The sequence below is a fragment of the Lygodium microphyllum genome, chromosome 3, assembly GCF_053477565.2.
Source record: "Lygodium microphyllum isolate KBCC chromosome 3, Lygodium_microphyllum_v1.1.10, whole genome shotgun sequence".
Taxonomy (NCBI): domain Eukaryota; kingdom Viridiplantae; phylum Streptophyta; class Polypodiopsida; order Schizaeales; family Lygodiaceae; genus Lygodium; species Lygodium microphyllum.
The window spans coordinates 54149112-54172866 of NC_141137.1; the positions used below are offsets into that span (position 1 = coordinate 54149112).

The following is a 23755-nucleotide window of genomic DNA, read 5'->3' on the forward strand; positions in this document are numbered from 1 at the left end:
AAAATTACTAGCCAATTTATTGGGTTTTAGAAAACAACACCAAAGAATGTATTTTATATAAGTTTTGACAAAATAAAAGTCCAAGAAAACTCTATAAAAGGGGCCTTGTCTCTGACTACACTAATTCCAACTCTTGGAGTTGGTTGAGTTTGCTTATAATAACACGGTGCATAGTTCAATTGATGAGGCTCCTTTTGAGATAATAGAGAGTGGAATGAAAGTTTCAATGATTTTGCATACAAATGACAAGATATTTGAGGCTGATCGATATGTGGAAAACATGAATGTAGCCTATCAAAAGGTTAAACAAGCACTTTAGAGGTCAGAAGAGTAGCAAAAAACGGTAGCTGATCGCCATAGACGTGAACTACTTTATTAGCTTTCCTAACATTTTGAACTTGTCTCACTACCAACATAGCATTTGATTTTGAAACAACCTTCGTGTATCCACTTAATACTTTTCATGTGAGCTTATTATAGCCTTTTCATGATGATATGCCGGAGGATATGTTTGCTGAAATTTAACCAGAGAATATGCTAGAGGGTATGTTTGCTGAAATTTAGCTAGAGATTGAGGAGTTGGATAAGATTTTGGCACACAAAGAAGGGAAAGTTTCCAGATGGTACTTGGTGAAGTTTCAAAATTATTTACCAATGGATGCCAAATGGATGAAAGAGGGTGATTTGGCAGACCATCGTCAGTTGTTGTAGCTTTACCTTAATGCATTCAGCTTGAGCTAACTTTAGATTGGGATCCTTTAGGTTTAGCAAAGTGAGAGGTGTAGGGTACCACTTGATGCACAAGTGGGAGGTAGCACTTCCACTCCTCGTGATGGACAACTTTTGTGCATAGTCGATCTTGGATGTATCCACCTTGTATCCAAGGTACTACTTGCTGAAAGTATGTTTGCCATGAGGTCACTATTCAATGTCCTAGTCATTGCAATTAGTATGTAAATGAGTATAGTTTTCACTGCAGCTCTGAGACTATACATTTGCATTGATTATTAGTGGTTTTCAGTTTAGTTTTATTTCGTGGCAGTGTTAAGTAAGTCATTGATAGTTCAACCATGGTTTATGCTTAGTTCATGCTTTACTACGGTTGTGTGGCTAGAAAGCTTTTGTTTTAGTGTTAATGGATGCATCCATGTCATTTTGACAATAGTTGTGATTCATTTTTAGTGAGTTATGACTTAGTTGTCCTGGCTGGAAATTTCAGCATGTATTTGGCACTAGCATGGTAGAACAGTAGCAGCCGATGTACTTTGACTATGATCTCTATGCCTTTTCAAGCTCAGTACTTCTGCTTGTGTCACTTTGTAGTGCAATTGAGGACAATCACAAGGATTTGAAGGGGGAGGTATATTTTTTGCTTAGCTTTGGCATTCTTGAGTTTTTTTTTTTTTGCAAGTAAAGTGTGGCTAATTATATTACTCAGAAGGTTGAATACAATGAAGTGCACATGCTCAACAGACTAGCTGGAGTTGATGCAAATCACAAATCCATAATGTATACAAGCCTCTCAAGGCAGTCTGAGGGGGATGGGGGCAAGAATCCATGGAAGGGGGGGGGGGGGGGGGGTGTATCGCCATCTGGGGTTGCCCACCTACATCGTGAAGAACAGGTCATGGCCGCCCCAAGTATGCAGAAAGTGAAAATGGAGTTCCTAACGGGCTCGAGAGTTGCCTTGCACCTGGTCCCACCGGCCATGGAGGGAGTGGATGATGGAGGTCCAAAGCTCTGCCAAAGTTACATATACTGAAAGGCACTCCCTGCCAAAAACCACCTGACAGCGTGCCTTCCAAATGTGCCATCTTGTAAGACTGCCTATGATCTCCCATACCTTTGAGCGCTCTGTTGTGGACTCCAATACTTGGTGGATGGGTAAAGCCTCCAAGCCGACCACTACACAAGACCCAGTCTTGATGAGAAAAATCGTCTTGCATCCCGGCCTCATACAAGAGGTGATGGCCTTGGCTGACTGCTGTTAGCTAAAAGCCCCCCACGAGATACATCCAGGTTGGGTGCCACACGGTAGAGAATATGGCAGGCTCCTCTCCACACGAGCTGTGCCACCTCGCAAGACCACAGGCAGTGCTTTGGGGTTTCCAAGTGCTACTGTGGGCAGCCCTTACAACCTCCATCCTGCTGCATCCGGGCCAACCAACTCCCAATAGCCAGACCCCCATGTGCCAAAAGCCAAAGGAAATATGACACCCTCCTCGGCCTCTAGCCGTCCCATTGGCGACACTAGAAGGTTCGATGGAAGGCATCCATGATGCTATGTTCTGCCCAGTATTTATTGCACGAAGGCGCCCAATCCATGCCTTCCTGCATCAGTACATGTCTACCAATCCTGGCTATGTACTCCAAGAACCTCAAAGGCTTCTTGGCGACCGTAGTGGCTGACCATAGCCACTCTCCAAGATCCCACTTCAACTCATCAAGCGGCCTGTGTTAGAGTGCAGCAATGCGGAAGCGTGGGACCAAGACTGAGAGAGAGTGAACATAGAGAGAAGAGAGAGAGAGAGGAGATAGTGAAACACAGAAAATTTGTAGTGAAGTATGCTGTATAGGAATGCAGAAATATACACGGGTGTAGAGAGAATATCTGTGTATGTCTCTGCCTTGAGGACCTCAATCTCCGTCAGCCTGCATGCTGTCTATCATTAGCAGGCTGTCTCTGTCAGATACAAGTGATCAAGTGCTGGACAGGACTGCTATAAATAGCAGAAAAAATACCATGAAAACAGCCAGCATTAGGTCGGCTGCATTTAATGCATGCAGCCGACTGCATAAAAAACAACTGTCCGAATGCTGCTGCCAGTCCGACTGCACCTGCCACATGGCATCTCATCTGACTGCTGACATGGCTCTTGCGCTGGACTGGCTGTACTGCCTGCTGCTCTGCAACACTCCTGGCTGTCCAGGGAATGACATCTCTAACACCCCCCTCAGATCTTGGACAGGTCAAAAGACGGAGGGATCTGGCATGTCTCCGAAGAAGAGCCTGGGGAAGCACCTTTGTGAACAAATCTACAAGATTATCCTCCGTCTTGCAATACTCGACATCATGGTCCCATCCAGATGCTTCTCCCGAATGAAGTGGTATTGGATCTCAATGTGCTTTGTCCAGGCATGGAATACATGATTCCTTACCAAGGCAATGCAACTCTCATTGTCGCACCGCAGAAGAGTAGGATGAGTCTGGGGGCAACCAAGCTCCTCCAACAATCTCCGAATCCACACAACCTCACATGTGGTGGAAGATGTGGCTCAATACTTTACCTCAGTAGAAGAAAGGGCTACTGTGGGCTGCTTCTTGCTACTCCATGAGATAACACCTGAACCCAAGGTAAAACAATAGCCTGTAGTAAACCGCCGTGAGGCACCACTGTCCACAATTCACTCTCGAGCCTGGGGAGCTGTCATCGCAACATCAGAAGTCTTCGGTGTAGGGTCCTCAATGACCGCTAAGTGTAGAAAAGCAACTGATGAGGGTGCAGCCACCGCTCCAGAATCCTTTGTGTCCTTCTTGTCCTTGTCGGGGCAATCCTTCTTCCAATGACCGGTCTTACCACAAATATGGCAGGTCGATTCCTTCTTGGATTCGTTCTTCTTCTTCTTCTTCTTTTGGTCCTTCCCCTTCTTCTGAGAGGTTTGACCAACCAATGCCTCCTATTTGGAAGCATTCTGTCCCTCCAACTGTTTCTCTTGGTCCAAGACCATAGGAACTAGCTCTTCCCATTGAGGAGTCGACTCCCGCCCTGATGCAATAAGAGCGGAATAAAAAGTACCGAATCGTGGTGGCAACTAGGACGACAAAGTGATCGCCATGTCTTCGGAGGAAATAGGCTTCCCCACATTTTGAACCTGCGTCTAAAGCTGCTGAAGCTTGTTGATGTGTTTTCGAAGCGAAGAAGACTTATTGACAGACAAGGTCCGCATCTGCACCTCCAAAGAAACCCTCTTCATCAGGGTCATCCGGTTATACATCTGGTCGGAGCTCCAGCCATATCTCTCGAGCCACCGTCAAGTGCTCGATGTGAGCTATCATGGCTGTAGTACAAGACATAAAAGGAAAAGAATGAATCCGGGCATTCAATTTGTCCCAATGAGACTGGGCCTTGGTCAACTTCGCAAGAGCATTGGAAGAGAGTTTGGACTCATCTCTCATCGAGGGCCAGTTAATCTCCTCCATCACAAGCTTTACCAAATCATAAGACTCCAAAATGGCCAACATCATCACGCGCCAGATGCGGTAATTGTCACCATCAAGCTTTTGAGCCGATGGAAGAGCCGGGAGGATAGCGGGCACCTTCTGGTCCATGATCGCCTGGAATTCCAAGTTGGTCTCTGTAGACATTTTCACTTGCAATGCCTGCACAAACGCAAAAGCAGTCCCTTCTGACTGTGAAGACGTAGCCTACAAGGGCTCTTTCCTCCGCTTCCCAAACCTTCTTCAGTTGCCAGAGGCGATGAAAAGGTAAAATCTGCAATGGAAGGCCGAAAACGCAGCCTTCCCGCCCTTCAAACAGCAACAATCTGCAGCAAATTCACCAATTGGACTTCTTTCCTGCATGCCCACGCTCGCTTCTTCAGCCTTGTTCTGGTGCGCAGCCCTCCCTCTCGCCCTTGAATGCTGGAAATGCAGCCTTGTGTCGCGCTGAAATATCCTCTTCAGGTAGGTTCTTGACTCAGTTAGTTTGATTTCACCTCTCTGATACCATGTTAGAGTGCAGCGATGCGGAAGTGTGGGACCAAGACTGAGAGAGAGTGAACACAGAGAGAAGAGAGAGAGAGAGGAGGCAGTGAAATAGAGAAAATCTGTAGTGAAGAATGCTGTATAGGAATGCAGAAATACACATGGGTGCAGAGAGAATATTTGCGTATGTTTCCGCCTTGAGGACCTCGATCTCCGTCAGCCTGCATGCTGTTTGTCACCAGCAGGCTGTCTCTGTCAGATACAAGTGATCAAGTGCTGCACAGGACTGCTATAAGTAGCAGAAAAAATACCACGAAAATAGCCAGCATCAGGCTGCAGCCGACTGCATAAAAAAAAACTTTCCGACTGCTGCTGCTAGTCTAACTGCACCTGCCATGTGGCATCTGATCCGACTGCTGATGTGGCTGCTGACATGGCTCCTGCGTTGGACTAGCTGTACTGCCTGCTGCTCTGCAACACTGTTGGCTGTCCAGGGAATGATATCTCTAACAGCCTGCTCTCCCATATCCAAAGGCACCACTCCCGAAACTCCTCCTTGGGCACATAAGGGTCCAGTCGCTAGGTCTTCCCTTGGAGTCCGACCACACGGATCCTCCTCCAGGAAAGGACAGCAATCTCCTCACGACCACACGGATCCTCCTCCAGGAAAGGACAGCAATCTCCTCATCCTGCTGTCCTCTGTGAAGAGCCAGATGCCCCCCACCCTGCACGGTAAAGAAAGTCCCGCAGGGGGCACCATCCACTCTACCTGCCACCTGTAAGGGGATACCTGCCGGTGAGAATCTAGCAGCCCACACCTCCCCAGGCTCCATTGGCTCTTGGATTGGGGGATCTAGCCACTCCTGAGGGATCACTGAGTCAATCTCCCTCCTCAGCTCAACACCTTGCTGACATCCTGATGCCAGTGGCAACACTCTTGATTCGTCATCCTATACATCTCCCTCCACGTCCTGATAGTACGAGCAGGGCCAGCCTCCTAGCTAGCCCACTGGATGTGGAATCGCTCACCTAGCTGTATCCCGTCTCGATCTCTAACCTGGTGGTTCTAGACCACCGACTGGCGGTCTATCTCCTGCTGGCATCTTGGGGGCCTCTAAACTAGGGCCTTGCGAAGACCCTGCCACACTCGAAGTAAACTACGCAGGAAGGACGATCTGGGTGGTGTAATCTGGGTAGTCGTGAAGATCCATCTCAGGGATGGCCTGCAACCCCCCCCAAGCCTCGATCTACACTCTTGAAGACCCTCGTGCAAAAGGACCTTCCAGGTTTGCCCACGTGGTGTGAGACCATGGACCACTAGCTTGCCCAAAAGGGCCAAGCTCTGGAACTCTGGGTCAATGATCCCCCTCCAGAATAGGGCGTAGGGAGCTACTGTGTGGTCTGGCGCAGTAGGCGAGCGCCTGCAGCAGGCGGATAGGCCAGGGGCCAGGCGAACAGCTCACACAACAGGCGGCATAGGGACTGGCGGGTGACTGCTCAGGTGGCGGGCTCTTTTGGATACAAACAGGGAGCGGCGCTGCTGGCGCTAGCAATGCAAACCAGGTGGCGTACTGCTGGTGGCACCTGGGGCTGAATGCCGCGCAGGTGGCGCCTGGAGCTAGCGGAGCTTGTTGATGGCATTTGCTTTTAACTCTGCATAGCATGGCAGTAGATAGTCAGTCACAGGCAGGCAACAGGTCAATTTTGACCATGTGAGGCAGTAGACAGTGTTTCCAAGGAAGCGACGGGCTGGCAGAGACCACACGACAGCTGGCAACTGCTCACGGCAGGTCAACAGCTGCCTTTCGTCACGTCTCGGCACTGGCATTCTTGAGTTATGCACATGTGAAGTGCAATTTAGTGAAGTCATGGTGACAGCCTAAGTACATGTAGTGGGTAACATTGACTTTTAAGTCCCAAAGGGGTTCTCACAGTCACCAACCAATTAATGGATGGGGTCAAATGGATATTTAATTAATTTTAAGAATTTTATTTCGAAAATAAATTAATTAATGTGAAAATTGCTTTTGCAAGGCTGCCATTTGGCAAACTTGCTTATATAAGCTGAGAGAGGGCTGCTTGGGGGTAGTTGAGTGTGGTGATAGCCATTTTGGAGGTTGAGGGAGGAAGGAGAGGCTGTTGGCACCAGCTGTGGCGGTGGTTTCCAGCCACCAGGGAGGGAAGATGAGGAGATGACAGCATTTCTAGGCTGCATAGGTGTTGGTGACAGCCTGGCTGATCAAGCACAAAATTTTGGCCTCATTAGGCAGCATATGATAGCTCTTGTGGCTGTTCTGCAAGTGGTGGCATCAGATTTGGACCACTTCCATCAGAATATTCTCTCTACAACTTCCTCTCTCATTCTCTAACATTCCCTCAGCAATTATCAGCAGATTCCAGCCTTTGACCATGTGCATGTGGTTGCTATATAAACAGTATAGCACTGTGGTTGGTTGCTTTTTTGGAGAGTTTCATTGTGAAGAAAGCAATGTTGTAGCTTTTCTGTTGTGGGAAATGTAGTGGGGGGATTAGGGGAATCCAAGACAAGACATAATGGAATAGATATAGTAGGGGTCAAAGAAGTTGCTCTTTAGTTTCAGGTGTGAATTAAATGCTAATATATTGTGGTAGTAGTTTGACAGTTAATTGGGTGTGCAAAGGTTAGGGAAAAACACTAGGATTGATCCATGAATAGGGCCAAGGCTTCACACAACAGATCAAATCAGTTTGGAATTGAGATTTATGTGTATTTACACATTGTTTGCAGTGCGTACAAATGTGGGACCAAGTTTGCACCTCCAATGTTACTTTTCGAGGTTAACTGGACCAATGACAACATCTATTTATATGTATTATACTTGTTAGAGTGTGAATGGATAGATTTGTCGCATATTTGGTCAAGGTTGGTGGGAGTAATTGAGGACATTGCACTGGAGACTAATCTACGTTGATTCAAGGGCAAGGAACATTGAAATCAATAGCATTGAGAGAGTGCTAGTTTGTGACAACAAGTCAATTGTGATTTGTGTAAGCTTTGAAGAATGAGAAATGAATACCGTAAGGGGTGCTAACCTTTTGGACCTATCATGTGTTGTCGACTGTACGAGGGCATTCTTAGCTCTCTTGTTTAGTGAGTCTCTTGTTTATTTGCTGATTTCTTATATATGTGCAAGTTAGTTTATGTTCGATGCCCTTTGGATTATTTCTACAGGCTGGTTTCATGCTCCCCCTTAGGCAAGGTACTAATTGTTATAATGGTTTATATAGTTTGTTTTCTTGAAAGCACGCACTTGTGTGTGAATACCCCTTATGAATTAAAAGTGCTTTGGTCATGTCATACCAAATTAATGAGTCATTCAAGTCAATCATGTATTGTAAATGGGAAGTAATACACACTGTTATGCATCCAAGGGGTTGTGCTTCTGTTCATGCTGAAATAAATTTTGACTGTAAGTCAAATATGTGTGCAAAATCTTTCAGTTTTGTGTGATCTCACTCAATCTTCATCACATATGTACTTGAAGCATAATCTTGGTGATTTTGTGGAGATGTCCTTTGATTAAATTTGTTGTTTTCTCAGAGAAGCTACTGGTCATATTACGGGATGGACGCAAACTAATAGGCATCTTGCGGTCATTTGACCAGTTTGGTATGCAGACGTTTTGTATTGATTTTTGAATGAAAGTGGCCTAGTTTCGCTCCAAGTGACTCACCTATGTGTGTTTTTCCCAATTCTGTCGAGAAAGCATAAGTTTATTAATTATCTGTCTGATGTGGCAGCAAATATTGTACTTGAAAGTGCCCTGGAGAGGATAATTGTGGGAGAACTCTTCTGTGATTTCCCTCTTGGTCTGTACATTATCCGAGGAGAAAATGTGGTGCTCATTGGTGAGCTGGTATGCTCCTGGTTGTTAGCACTTGCAGCTATACAATGTGCATGAATGTATGATTAACTTGTGTTAAGACTAGGTGTTTAGGTTAGGAGGAGTTCTAGTTAAAGATCCACCTATACGGTTGCTTTTCCCTACAGAATGCCTGTTCCAAATTTTGCACTTTTGACACTCTCATGTTAATCTTCCTCTGCCCCCTCTTTGTTCTTGTAATTTTTCCAGGATCTAACAAGAGATGATTTACCACCCCATATGGTGAGGGTGACACCTAATGAGATAAAACAGGTAGATCTCACTTCTCTGCTTTGGTGTGGACTTCTTGTGCTATTTACTTTTTGAGTGAGCTGGCTGAATTGCTAGGACGGATCTTGCTAGACCTCAGGGTGTGGAGTGATTAGTTGGTTCATGTGAGGTATCTTAAGGGCTTAAAGTCTACAAAGGTTACATGTGGAATGCAGCATTCTCTTAACGACTGTGTGTGTCATGCTTAATCTTTTCAAACACACACTTGCTTTGAATTTCTGTTTGATCCTATTGATATCTGTGCATGCACACACGTTCTTTGATAGTGTAGTAGACTCTCTCTCTCTCTCTCTCTGTGGGGCAACTGTTGTATTGAATCACATATAGCTAAAGTTAGAAACATAGGAAACAGGGGGAGTATTGGCTCTGACCAATATCCTGGAGTCAGTCGTAAGGGATTGCTGTAAAGATCTCTTACACCAACATACACAATTTTTTCTGTGCAACCATTGATTGAGTTATATCATATCAATGTTCGATCATGGCTATGTTCAACATGACCACAATTGATGTCAGAAACATTGAAAAAATAGAGAATGCTGGTCCTGATCAATATCTTGGTGTCCATGGCAGTCATAAGGGACTGTTGCAGAGATCTCCTGAAGAAAGTAAAAGCATTGATGGTAGTATCATCAAAGACCATATGGTTGTGAGATTTCCATATAATCCGAAGTGTTCAAAATCTCATCCAAGCAAAAGGCCGAGTGTATCTCCTCAAAGGAGCAAGGATAGTACTAGACACCCAAAAGTGTTTGCCAAAAGAATGAGAAGGGAAACATGCCCTCAACTAGCCTGAAATCTGTCTACAAGATCATGAGAATAAGGGAAAAACCACAAGATACAAGGAATATAGCCTCCACTAGAAGTTACGATTCTTCTTTGGCAAGGATGAAACTAGATTGCAGAACACCAATCAAGCATCTCCATAAAAAATGTGCAATTTAAGAGGGAGTTTACATTTTCACATGTCCGTTTAATGCTTTCTTTACCACTTCAAAGGCTTGTCTAAATTTGTAGTGCGTTTGGATGATCCTTAATTCATGAAGAAGGAAGAAGACAAATATAGCATACAACATTCTCAAGGACAAAGGCTGAGCCATCTAACTGGTGAAGTATGCTGCAAACTCGAATCAGCCAGCCAAATTTTGAATCAAGAGGAGGATGTGGCTCAAATTGTCTTAAAAGCCCTTCAGTTTTCCTCCAAGCTGGTTTAAGAAGCATGCCCAAGCCAAACGAGTAGACACAAGATCAAAGGAAATTGCATATATCCATCATCATCCACCACATATTTTATGCATGCAATTACTTTTGTTGCAATTAAGTTCGTTCTCAAAGGTTCTTGAATAGCAAGAGGGTCTCAAAAAAATTTTAAATCGACACTTTCAATTAGCATTGAGTTTACTTGTCTATATACTCGTTTATTTTAGATCAGCTAGAATCTTTTTCCAACTCATACTCAATTCAGTGGGAAAAGGCCTGTTGGATTTTCCATTGAAATATCCAAAACAGCTTCCCAATGAAATTGTCCAATTTTCAAAGGTGGTTGTGGACATCTTAGCACACATTGTATGGTTTATAAATTTTAGCTGAAAATTGCAAATAAAGAAATTTAAAATTTTAAAAATCTTAAAATTCTATTTAAAAACATTTTTAAAAAAAACTTAAAATCCTTAAAATCTAAAAATAATTCCAACTATTTGCACCCCCCCGGTAGCACAGGAGCGAGATTAGTAGGTTCTTAGTAGGAACACGCGATGGAAACCTCCGGTCAGACGTCGGTGCATTCTACGAGTGCCCCCCATTCAAACACCTTGTGCGTTGTTCTTTTTGAGGAACAACTCTTAGCCGTCCGTGCCACAGAGCTGGAGCTTAAAGAAACAATGATCTTTGGTCAAGTAGTAGGACATTCCCCATCTAGGGCCTAGATTCGGGATTGGCTTCACTCCATGCTGTGCATTGACACAACGCAGATAGCGGAGGCAATTCTAATGGATCAAGGGATCTTCATGGTTTGACTTACCTCAGTGGACGCAGCGCGTGAGCTACTGGCTAGCTCACCCTATGCCTCCACAAGGGGGGTCATACATATGGTCCCCTGGTACAATGGCTTCACAGTGGAGGCATTCGCGCTTTACAACAGCTTCCTATGACACTCGGTTACCCTACTATTCCCCGGACTGGTGATAGAGTATCGCCAGCTTGTGGAAGACTTCGGACGCTCTTCGGCACGGTTCTTCCCGCCTCTTTTGCGGATGCAGTGACAATCGCAGGAGTCCCAAAGGTATGAGTGGCAGTGAAAGAGAAAGGATATACCACAGTTTCTAGAGATTGAAGCAGGCGGACACTCCTTCAGGCAGCAGGTCATTGTGACTGGACAGCTAGGGCAGTGCCTACGTTGCCATGACTTTGGGCATATGGCAGCATAGTGCATGCGCTTCAGAGCTAAGGTGGCTTTGCCGACAGGCCCACAGGTGGACGCGGACAGCTTTACATGGGTTCGGAGACGATAGAGAGGGAGATGATAGGAGGGGCCACAACAAGCCCCTCAAACACAGCCACGACAGTAGGGTGCAGGAGAGCTAGCGTCACCCCCTTGGCAGAGCACCACACGGCCCCCCCCCCCTCCCCGCCCCACCCGGTAGGACCACATGCCCACACATCCACCCCCCACGGAGGCATCACAGGCCGCCTCCCTCCCCCACCCCCCGGGTGCATCCGACCACCCCACCATTCCTAGATCCTCCCTCTCCCCACCATCACCCCCGCCATCTAGCCTCCTTGATCCCCACCTAGCACAGGTGACCGACCCCCCCCAGGAGGTGAGGAGCCCCACACGCCATCATCTTTGACTCACCGGCAGTCTTGCTCCTCTTCCCCTCCCCACACAGCCACTGGTTCATCCGTTCAGGCTGCTCGACACACTTTCTTGAGACAAGCACAACTTCTTCCACATGAGTTTTTTCTCAGTGGGCCGTGGTCTTACTTGAGAGTTGCGGAGAGTGGAGAGTTCCCACTACCCCTGGAGGTGGGAATCTTCGTGGTACGCAAGTGTAGGAGCGGCAAGGTCCACCTACTAGCACCATCTGATGGACCAAACTACGCATTCTTCCTCCAGACCTCTCACATAGGAGATTGGACGACGTCTCAGATAGAGGAGGAGGTGAAGAGCGAGGTGACAGACCACATCGCCTAGTGGATGGGAGAAGGTGGATTGACACTTTTCTCCCAGCAGTGGCCAAGTTGCATGATGGACATTAATTGGTGGGCTGGGGCCAACATCCCTCATATGAGCATTATTTTTTGAGCCCCTCCGTAGTGGAGAGTGCCGAAGGATGTGATTGAGTGGCTCCTGGTACAGGCGGCCTTTCTACCAGTGCACAGAGTCTCGACTTTCAACATGTTTGATAGATGCCCCGGTGGTTCCACCAGGCGCATCCATCACCCCCATGGTCCACTCGAGGGCCACCATGGGGGAATGGAGTTCACCGCCTAGGTCGGCAAAGCGTATACGCATGTCCTATAGTTCCTCTTCTTCGTCAACAGCTTCCACACCGAACAAATGCTTGTTTGGTCAGCCATAGGTTTCCCCATGAGTTTACACCTTGCGTCCTGGAATGTGAATAGCCTCCACTATAGTGGGGTACATGGTTCTAGGAAGTTGATTGTCCGGTAGGAGCTGCAGCCTGCCCTTGCTAGATGGATCAACATCCTACTTCTACAGGAGCACAAGCTCACTCCCGCCCAGGCTTAGCGGGTAGGGAAGGTACTCTCGAGCAGCTCACACTTACTGGGAGCACGCCATCGGTGCCCATGGTAGGAGTGGGGGTGTTTGCACCTCTATTGGCCTGAGTCTCACGGCCTGTGTACGAGACCACAGGACGATAGTGGGAGGGAGGGTTCTATGGATTAGATTGGATATTGGAGACTCATGCCTGGGAGTCCTCAATGTCTATGCCCCTATTGAGGTTAGGGCACGCAGCAAGTTTTGGGTGGAGATCGCGGAAGGACTCCTAGTGGTGGACTCCTAGATTGTTGGAGGAGACTTCAACAATCTGGAGGCTTTAGAGGACCAGCAGGGCAGAGGCAAAAACTACCAGGGCATGGGCAGCTATTGCCGGCCTAGAGGGCAGGCGCTCGGAGTTCTCTTTCCGCACCTCAGCAGCCTTCCGGGTGCGGAAGGGGGACACGATGTGCAAGGAGTTCTTTCAGGCACACCAACCCCGCACCTCAGGAGAGTAGATACGCAGCCTACGGGATTAGTATGGGAGGATTTGCTCTAGCGCAGATGAGGTGATGGAGATTGTCACCGACTATTATAGACGCCTCTTCCAGCAAGAGACATCCTTAGCCAAAGGACAGCGTTGTAGACAGCAGGTTTGGGATCACATCCCATCCCTTGTCATAGAGGAGATGGGACGCTCCCTGCTAGCCCCCTTCACAGAGAAGGAATTAGAGGAGGCTTTCCACACACAGGATCGGCAGAAATGCCCGGGAGAGGATGGCCTCTCTAAGGTCTTTTTCACTACCTACTGGGAGGTGGTGAAGGACCCCCTATTGATGGCCTTTCAAGAGATTTTCACTTCAGGACAGATGCTAGGGAGTCTTTCGGCAGGCCTTATTAGTCTTCTTCCCAAAGGGGGAGACTGGTTAGAGCTTTCCCAGTGGAGACCGATCACCTTATTGTCAGTGGCCTATAGGCAAAGATGATTGGTAGGCGACTACGCCCTGTGCTTTCAGACATCATTCATGACACACAAACAGGCTTTGTCTAGGATAGCAACATCCTAGACAATGTATTCACCTTCTTTGAGGTGACAGAGTGGGCTCAGCACAGTGGGCAGAGACTGGCCGTACTACTCTTGGATTTCGAGAAAGCTTATGACAGGGTGGATTGGGATTTCCTAGAGGATACCATGGTGAGATTGAGTCTCCCATAGGCTTGGATTCGCGGGATCTACACACTTTACAGATCGGCCACCAAGAGGGTTCTCATAGGCGGCAGGCGAGGGGAGGAGTTTCGGTCAGAGAGATCGGTCTGACAGGGCTGCCCCTTGGCCCCGTACATGTTTCTACTCTTTGTAGAGCGATGTCTCACTTCCTTAGGTCACGAGTGAGCGGATTACGCAGCCTTTGACTTCCAGTGAGACAGGAGACTGAGTTGCTAGACTCAGAGTATGTAGATGATACAATACTCTACATAGAGGATGATGAGTTGATGTTGGAAAGAGTGAGGTTGGCTCTTGAGGTGTTCTGTTCTGCAACGGAGGCGAAAATCAATTGGCAAAAGTCGGTTGATTTCCTCATAGACTCCGACTCTAGCACGGAGTGGGGCGTTCACTTGGGATTTAGATGGGTGACCAGAGGGTAGACTGTCCGTTACCTAGGGTTATAGGTGGGACTTGACATCACTCCCGCCCAGCAGTTTCTTCTAGTCCTCGATTCTATCCGGAGGAAGCTGACCTACTGGAGCACGGCTTGCCTCTCACTAGCAAGCCGAGCCCTGGTAGTTAACCAAGTCCTCCTAGCGACGGCTTGGTACATCGCCTCGTGTTGGTGCTTCTCCTCATCTTGCGTAGTGCAGCTCTGCCGCCTAGTGCAGAATTTCCTTTGGTCCGAGTCAGATGGCTCCAGGGATTCTAGGGCCAAGGTGGCGTGGGTGACCATCATACGGCATTGGTTAGAGAGAGGGCTTGGGATCATAGACCCAGAGTATCAGAGTATGGCCCTCTTGGGCAAGCTAGTTGTCCGCGGCCTCACGCCAAGAGGACAGACCTGGAAGGTCCTATTGCAGGAGGGTCTTCAGGATTGTAGACCGAGGCTTGGTGGTGAGTGGAGGCCGTCCTTGAGATGGATCTTCACGTCAGCCCAGATCACCCCCCCCCAGATCACCTTTTCTACGTAGCTTGCTCCGCGTGTGGTAGGGTCTATTGGGAATAAAGGCCTCGTGACTTTAAATGTGCTCGGGTGTGAACACACCCTTAGCACTTGTACTTACACATATATATCTATCTAAAAACCTAAAGGTACACACTCGTCTACACACTCGTCATTGTACCTACAAACGTGCTCACTCTCTACTCTGCTCTCTCTCACTCTCTCTGTCTCTCCGCACGCAATGAACACTTGCTGTCTTGATCTTCGTGCATCTCCTGTCACCACAAACTCGTATCAGAGCTGGCAAGAGACAGCTGCAGGCATCGTGGGTCGTCGCAGGCAGTGAGAACGGTAGATAACTGCAGACATCGTGGGTAGTCATAGGACTGACAGAAGCCCACTTGACAAGTGAAGCAAGCAGGTCGAGCAGAAGACCAACGGTGCTAGCAAGCAGTCAAGCAGTAAGCAGTAAGCGGTGTCTGCAGGGAAGTTGGGCAGGACCAGCAGGCAGCACCAATCGACAGGTTCAGGCTGCCGACAAGACGATAGCTTTCAAGTGCATGACGGGTCCATCGACTAGGGAACCAGCGCCACGCTGAAGACCAGTGGGCAGCAACCAGACCCGGGCCAAGTCAACGGGACTGTAGGCGCGCTGCACAACGACCACGCGACGGGCATCTGTAAAAAATCAGAAATTCTATTTCTACCAAATCTCTTTTAATCTCTCCCCTTGTTGAGTGTTCATGCGCGCAAGCACAAAATCTTAGATCTGTGCAAAATTGAGCCATAAATTTGGGGCTTTTCCCGAATTTGGGGATCTCAATGCAGAATTGGACAATCTGACTCAGAAATTGCAAGGCTGGTGCACATTTGCCCGGGAATTTTGGGGCTTTTCACATTTTAGTGAAATTTTTTCAATTTCATTGAAATTAGTGCACGCAGGACTTGGAAAATTTGGGGATTTGTCTAGATTTGGTGCGAGCAAGATGCAATAGTGATATTTGTCTCAGAAATTGCAGGAATTTCTTTGAGCACAAAATTTTGGGGCTTTTGACCATTCGTGTCAAATTTTATGCCCGTGGGTACATGTACAACAGAAATTGCAGCTAAAATTTGGGATTTCTCATGTAATGTGATGCATATACCCTTGGAACAGCTGTAATCAGTTGTGGAATGCTGTAGCACATGGTTTGGTGCTTCTGAAAATTTAATTACAGGTCTGAAATCTGTGCTTCTAAGTGGTCATTTGTTGCTGGTTGGTACTTGTTTGTACCTTGGTCACTTGGGTGACAGTTTTGGGCTTGCATTTGCTGTTTTTTGGCCACTTTTGGGCTGAGAATCATGGCTGGAAGCAATGACAGCAGTAATGCACGTAAAGAAGCTTGAAGGAGCACATAACTTTGTAGTTTGGCAAAAGCAGTGCTACAATATCCTGTTACAAAAGAAGCAGGCAAAGCTGATCAAGACACTAGGGGCAAAGCCCGCAGATATGGAACAGGACGATTGGGAGGAGTTAAATGAGCTTGCATGCCCAACCATCGAGCTATCAATTTTTGATGCCTTGCTGTTTAACACTGAAGGTTTGGATTCTGCATATGCTATATGGACTCGACTGGAAAAACTGTATGCACAGAAGAGCGCTGCAAGCAAAGTGTATTGGTTGAAAAAGCTTATGGATTTGCGTGTGAAAGAGGGTATAGCAATGTCTACTTACTTAAGTGAGTTTAACTCCATTTTCAGCCAGCTGGTTGCCTTGAAGTTCTTGATTGATGAAGAATTCAAGGCTACGTTCCTGCTTTGCACTCTTCCAGAGAGTTGGGATACATTCAGGTCTGCTATGAGCAATTCGAATGCGATTCTTTTTGTATGCTGATGTAGAGAGTGTTCTACTCATGGAAGAAATGATTCGGTAGAATAATGCATCCAGTAAGTCTTCTAGTGCTTTGCATACTAGGGGCAGATCACAGCAGAAAGGCAAATCTGATAGCAAGGGACGCAATAAATCATGTGGCAAAGATGTTGAATGCCATCATTGTGGCAAGAAGGGTCACTTTAAACGTGACTGCTACAAATGGAAGAAAGAGAAAGGAAAGGGCAAGAAGACAGATGATAGCAAGGAAGAGAAAAAGGACAGTCAGCCTAAGAAGAGCAGTGTAAAAATTGAAGAGGTGAATGTAGTCACTCATGACAGTGATAGTGGGAGTGACGTACTCTTTGTCTCTTCACACTTTGGTGCACATGCTTTACTTGCAGATATAGATGATGACGTGCATACCTAGATTCTTGATTTAGGTGCTTCCTTTCATGTCACCCCTCATCGTGAGTGGTTCTCTGCCTATACAAGGGGTCGACATGGTGTTGTCCATCTTGGGGACAACTATGCATGTATGTCACGAGGATGTGAAAATTTGATGCTTTGCTTATGTTTAATTGACATTTGATTAAAGGATTAATCAAATGTGCAATTAAAAGATGCACATGTGTTGCACATGTGAGGTGCAAGCTACTTTTTCACAGTTGAAGGCCGAAGGACCTTGTGAAAAAGATGGGTGTCAAAGGAAAAAGTTGTAACAAGTTACACTTATTAGATTCTAGGTGAATTTTGGTGTCAGTTTGCCCCTAGGACCATTAATTTTTCAATAAGTGTCAGTGGTGACACTAGGGACTGGGCATTATTTAATGGATTAATGCATGTCCAAGGGTCAATTAATGCATGGGACCACTTTGGGTTGCAAATGGCCTAGCCAATTAATTTTTGGATGGGCAAGGTCAATTTTCTGGGTATGGATTAAGGGCTGAATTAATTTTCAGAATTAATTAATTCTGAAAATTAATTAAATGACTGAAAATTGCTGAAAATGGATTAAGAAAGTTGCCACTTGGCAAAAATTTCCCATGCAAGTGGGGGAAAGGCTAAATAGGGCTGAAGGGAGAGGGAAATCTCGTTTTTTCATTTTGGAGCTGTTGGGAAGAGGTGTTGGACTGTTGTGCCAGCTTTTGGGGCCATTTTCCAGCCATTGGAGACCATTTTGGTGATGGAGATTGCATTTTCTTGACCTTGGGAAGTTGGCAATTGCTGCTGATGCACTTTCTCCTGAAGATCACAGTCTTTGATGCTTCTATTGTTGGTGCATCCGTTTGGGGCTGGTACAGCAGGGCATCTGCTGATTTTGATCAGTTCTTCGCGACAAATCTCAGAATTTTCTCTCTATAGCATTCTCTCATCTCCTTCAGCCTATGCTCAGCCATTCTCAGCAATTCTCAGCCATTCGGAGGAGATCTCAGCCATTTTTGGTGGGCTGATCTGTAATTTCTGCAGCAAACCCTAATTTACAGCAGAAATTAGGGTTTAACAGCCACCTTGGGATCTGTGCCAGAGATTGAAGGCTCAAGGGACTGAAATCAGCGGTTGATAATTGAAGATTATCAAGGGATTTCAAGAGCTAGCCCATCCCGAATTGATTTGGGGCAGCATTTGGCCAGCCAAGGGTCAAATTGGAGAAGAAGTCCTAGGTGAATCAAGGGGCAAATGACCCAAAAGGCTTGCTGGTCATTTATGACAGCAAAAGCAATTGGTTAGTAGGAGGAGATTGAAGAATCTCAAGTTGTACTTCTTCCAATTGAATGAAAGCTAAAGAAATACCGCAAGGGGCGCCAATTTTGGGGCCAACAGGGTGTCTACTATCCAAGAATGTTATGGTAAAGTGTGTATTTCATTTTATGTGCATTTATTTATTGCTGTAATTAACTCTTAAATCAGGTTATCACCACCCATTCCAAGAAGGAAGGCTGGTTTCAATGTGAGATTGCAGGTATTGGCAGTGTGCAGTTACAGTTTCAGCATGGGTCTGTCTTTACACTTCAGCATGTACGGCATGTACCTCAGCTCAAGAAGAGCTTGATTAGCACAGGGCAGCTAGATGATGATGGTTTTCGTACCACCTTTGGTGATGGAAAATGGAAAATCTGTAAGGGATCTAGAGTGATTGCTAGATGTTGCAAGAGTGATACTTTGTATTCACTTCATGTATCTAGTGTGAGTGACCATGTTGTTGCCGTGACCGAGCAGCCAAGCATTTCTTGGTAGCATGGCCGCCGGTTGGGACACATGGGTCAAATAGGAATGAAAGTGCTTTCTTGTTTGGGTTACTTGCCTTGTCTTTGTTATGCTGATTTCGAGCATTGTGATCATTGTATTTATGATAAACATGCACAAACGTCTCATAAAAAGTCTCTTTCTTTGAAATCTTCTCCTTTAGAGTTAGTACATTCAAATGTATGTCAGATGCCAGAATTATCTTTAGGGGGGAAGAAATATTTTGTCACCTTTGTCGATGATGCTACACGGAAGGTATGGGTCTACCCTATTCGTAGCAAGGATGAAGTGCTTGACAAGTTTAAAAAATTCTTGGCATTGATTGAAAATGAGATAGATAATACACTTAAGTGTCTTCGCTCTGACAATGGTGGGGAATATGTGTCCAAGGCCTTTCAGGCATTTTGTGATAGCAAAGGGATAAAGAGGGAGTTCACTGCCGCTCATATGTCCAAGGCCTTTCAGGCATTTTGTGACAGCAAAGGGATAAAGAGGGAGCTCACTGCCCCTTATAATCCATCCCAAAATGGAGTTGCAGAGCGTATGAATCGGACCATACAAGATAATGTCTGTACGATGCTGTCTCATGCTGCATTACCCCATGGTTTTTGGATAGAGGTTGTTATGACAACCATTCACTTAATTAATCGGTCACTAAACAGGTCTTTGGGGAGGGGAGTTCCCCAAGAAGCATGGTCGGGCAAACCACCTTCATATGCTCACCTGAAAATGTTTGGCCGCGAGGCTTTTGTGCACATTTGTAAATAAAAATGCAACAAACTTGAGCCAAAGTCTTGTAAATGCATTTTCTTAGGATATGGTGACGAGGGTGAAATGGGGTATAGATTGTGGGATCTCGAGAAAAGGAAAGTAATACGCAGCAATGATGTTATCTTCCAGGAAGATCACATGCACAAACAAGCCAAAAAGACTGAGGAGGTCCGTAGGGTTGTATTTCAGGAAGAAATACATTTTGGACAGCAAAATGTGCCCGCTGTACAACAGCAAATACCTGCTGTAAATGAACCTGTAAATGCAGGAAATGATACTGAAAATGATCAGCCAGCTATTGCCCATGATAATGAGCCACTACATGTGCAGGAATAGCCAGGACAACAAGCTGTTAATGCTGATTTGCAGGCTGAAATGCCAGGACAGCATGTTGAAAATGGAAATTTGCAGGAACAGCCAGTAAACAATGATCATTGGGTTAGGAGATCGTCTAGGGCTACTAGACAACCTGACAGATTTGTTCCTGGTGCAAATAATGTGGCTGATTATGTCATGTTGACAGACTGTGGTGAACCGCCTTGCTTCAAGGAAGCAATGGACAGACAAGACAGCAAGAAATGGTATAAAGCCATGTTGTCAGAGATGGAATCTCTTGAGAAAAATGGCACTTGGGACTTGGTACAGTTGCCTCCATGCAAATGGGTTTACAAGATGAAGGTCACTTCTGCTTCCTCACCTAAGTACAAAGCAAGATTGGTTGCAAAGGGATACAAGCAGGAGCATGGAATTGACTTTGATGAGATTTTCTCTCCTGTAGTCAAGATGACTACATTGAGAACCATTTTGGGCTTGGTTGCAGTTGAAGATATGGAACTCATATAGATGGATGTAAAGACTGTATTTTTACATGGTGATCTGCATGAAGACATATATATGCAGCAGCCTGAAGGTTTTGTGGTAAAAGGGAAAGAAAAGATGGTATGTAAACTCAAAAGGAGCTTGTATGGGCTGAAACAAGCACCAAGAGAATGGTATCATAAGTTTGATACATTCATGCTGTCCCAAGGCTTTCATAGAAGTCAAGTGGATCACTGCTTGTACACTAAGAAGGCAGCAGATGGCAGCCTGATTATCTTGGTTTTGTATGTTGATGACATGCTGATTGTTGGCAGGGATACTCATATCTTGGACTCACTGAAGCAAAGTCTTCACGGTAGCCTTGACATGAAAGATCTTGGTGATGCAAATCACATTCTTGGCATGTGAATACTCAGAGATAGGTTGACAGGCTTACTCTATCTATCTCAGCAGGAGTATATCTCCAAGGTTTTGCACCGCTTCAATATGGAGGGGAAAGGGAAAACAATTGGGGTTCCATTGCCTCCATATGTAAAACTCAGTGCAGAGGACAACCCTACATTTGATAATGAGAAGGCTGAAATGACCAAGATACCATATGCTTCAACTGTTGGCAGTTTGATGTATGCTATGGTTGCTACACGTCTTGACATTGCCTTTGCAGTGGGAGTCGTTAGCAGATACACGGCAACCCCTGGCAAGAAGCGTTGGGATGTAGTGAAAGGTATTATGAGATACCTCAAAGACACAAAGGAGTTGTGCATCTGCTTTGAAAAGCAGAAGGCATTTGTTGTTGGCTTTACAGATGCAGACTATGCTGGTCATGCGGATTGCAGGAAGTCCACTTCTGGGTATGTGTTTACTTACACAGGAGGAGCAGTCACTTGGATCTCCAAACTACAAAAGTGTGTTGCATTGTTTACTATAGAGGCAAAGTAGGTGGCTGCCACTAAGGTATGCAAGGAGGCTTTATGGCTTTCACGTCTGGTGAGAGAGCTTGGCATCACAAAATTACATGTTTTTCATTGTGATAGTCAGAGTGCTATCATGCTAGCTCGGAATCCCGTCTTTCATGTAAAGACAAAGCACATAAAGGTGAAGTACCACTTCATTAGAGATGTACTTGATAGCAAGAGCATTGAGCTTGTCAAAGTGTATACAGATGATAATCCTGTAGACCTTCTCACGAAGGGTCTTCGAGTAGAGCGGTTTGCTCATTGCCGACAGATGATGGGAGTTGGATAGATATATGTATTTCAGCTTTGTACATACCTAGACTTAGCTGATTCTTTTCTCCTCTTAAGGCACATTGCCTTTAGGTGGGAGGTTGTTGGGAATAAAGGCCCCATGCCTTTAAATGTGCTCGGATGTGAACACACCCTTAGCACTTGTACTTACATATATATATCTATCTAAAAACCTAAAGGTACACACTCTTCATTGTACCTACAAACGTGCTCACTCTCTACTTTGCTCTCTCTCACTCTCTGCTCTGCTCTCTCTCACTCTCTCTCTCTCCACATGCAACGAATACCTGTTGTCTCGATCTTCGCGTCTCTCCCGTCACTATAGGGTCTCCGTAAGGCCCTAATCCAGAGCTCCTCAGGTTGCCAGGAGGAGATAGACTGTCATTCATGTTAGCAGTCATGTTTGTCATGCCTTGTCATCTCCTGCCTGTGAGCCTCAGTCTGAGTCAGACGAGGACATTAGGAGCTCTGACATGTCTGTCATGTGTTATGATGGGGGAGGCTAGTCACTCTTGACTGGCTGTCTTAGGTTGTGTATTTCTTTTTGGCCTCTTTTAGTGGGCAGCCACTGGCTGCCCGGCCACTTTTTGGTCACTGTTGTGGGGCGCCCATTTTAGGGCACTTTTAGGGTTTGCGCCCATTTTAGGGTTTGCTCCCATTTTAGGGTTAGGGTTAGGGTTTGTCCGTTGCCTATTTATTGGCAGCCCCCCTCCCCACTTGGTCAGTTGTCTTCTTGCAGATTCCGACACTCCTTCTCCCCCGTGGTGGTGCTGCCATCATCATCAGCCTGATCTGGTGCCCTCACTGACGCTGTGGGCTGCGTGCAGGGACTGATCAGTCCATTTCAGTGTATTCAGCATTCATTTCAGTCAGTGCAGATTTCTCTTCCTTATTTTCTGCTTTCTCTCTCTCTCTCTCCCTCCGTGTTCGTATTTCCTCTTCCGTTGCGCACTCTCACATGGTATCATCGCCAAACTGAGAGCACGGAGGTCTTCATCGACCGGAGAGAGACCACACCTATCATCTGTTGCTGCCCCCCTTCTCTCCAACAGCCAGGCGGCCCCTCCAGGTGGTCTGCATATTTGCGTTTGCTGCATAAGTGGTCTGAATATTTGCGTTTGCTGCATCAGCCCCTTCCAGAGGCTGCCACGTCATCAACCAGCCCTGTCTCCTTGCGTTTTCAGCTGGGCGGCCTTCTCTTCAGCTGGGCGACTCCACTACAGGCTACGTTTTGCATCCAAGGTGGTAGTATTCCCTCCTGGCGGCTCATCTCTAGCTGGCGCTTCTTTTCTTGGCTGCGTTTTGGTGCCTGGCAACTTTCCCTCCGGATTTTGTGCCCTACACAGCTGCGTTTTCACCTCTTGGTGATAGGCGACCTGATTTCCTGGAGTTTGGTGGTTCTTCTGGTGGTTGGTGACCCTTCTGGTGGTCATTCTTCAGCATCGGCACAGTTTTCTTTGGTGTTTGGTATTTTGCAGATTGGAAGATGTCTTATCATCAGTTTACAGGTTTTGATGACTCAGATGATGAGCTTTTGTCTCGACATTCATCTGAACGGAGGCGTGATTTCTATCGCGAGGATCGTCATACGGAGTCTCTTCCTCGTTCTCGTCCCCCTTCTATTCATGTATCTCGGCGATCCCCTTCCAGTGGGCCGAAGATGCAGCCTTTGGTACCCCCTGTACAGGTACCCGTACTTCCTCAGCTGCCCAAAGAGGACCGGTTGGATGGCTCCAACTTTTCTCTATGGTCCTGCAAGGTGGAGTGTATCTTGGACTCCTTCGATCTTTGGGAGCTTGTTTCTGTTCCTATTCCCCGGCCTATGGTGGATCCCGCAGATGGGACATCTATGGATCGCGCTGCCTTATGAGATCGGCTTAATTCTAGAGCCAGATCTTTCCTCTTTCTGAGTTTGCAGGATTCTGTCCTTGTTCATGTTCACAGGTTGAAGACTGCAGCGGACGTGTGGAGCAAGCTCGCGTCTCTCTATCAACAGAAGACGTTTGCCCACCGGATATCTCTCGAAAAGAAGTTGCGGATGCTCGCTATT

At 46.4% G+C, this 23755-nt stretch overlaps 1 protein-coding gene across 1 annotated transcript in view; it reads left to right on the forward strand.

Annotated features, from left to right (window-relative positions):
* LOC148038349 (sm-like protein LSM1B) overlaps positions 1 to 23755 on the forward strand; it is a 40813-nt gene that overhangs the window by 3004 nt on the left and 14054 nt on the right. Inside the window, exons 2-4 of the mRNA XM_087670889.1 lie at positions 8286 to 8354; positions 8486 to 8601; positions 8818 to 8880. Coding sequence (XP_087527015.1) covers positions 8286 to 8354; positions 8486 to 8601; positions 8818 to 8880 — 248 coding nt within the window. The remainder of the gene's footprint in view (positions 1 to 8285; positions 8355 to 8485; positions 8602 to 8817; positions 8881 to 23755) is intronic.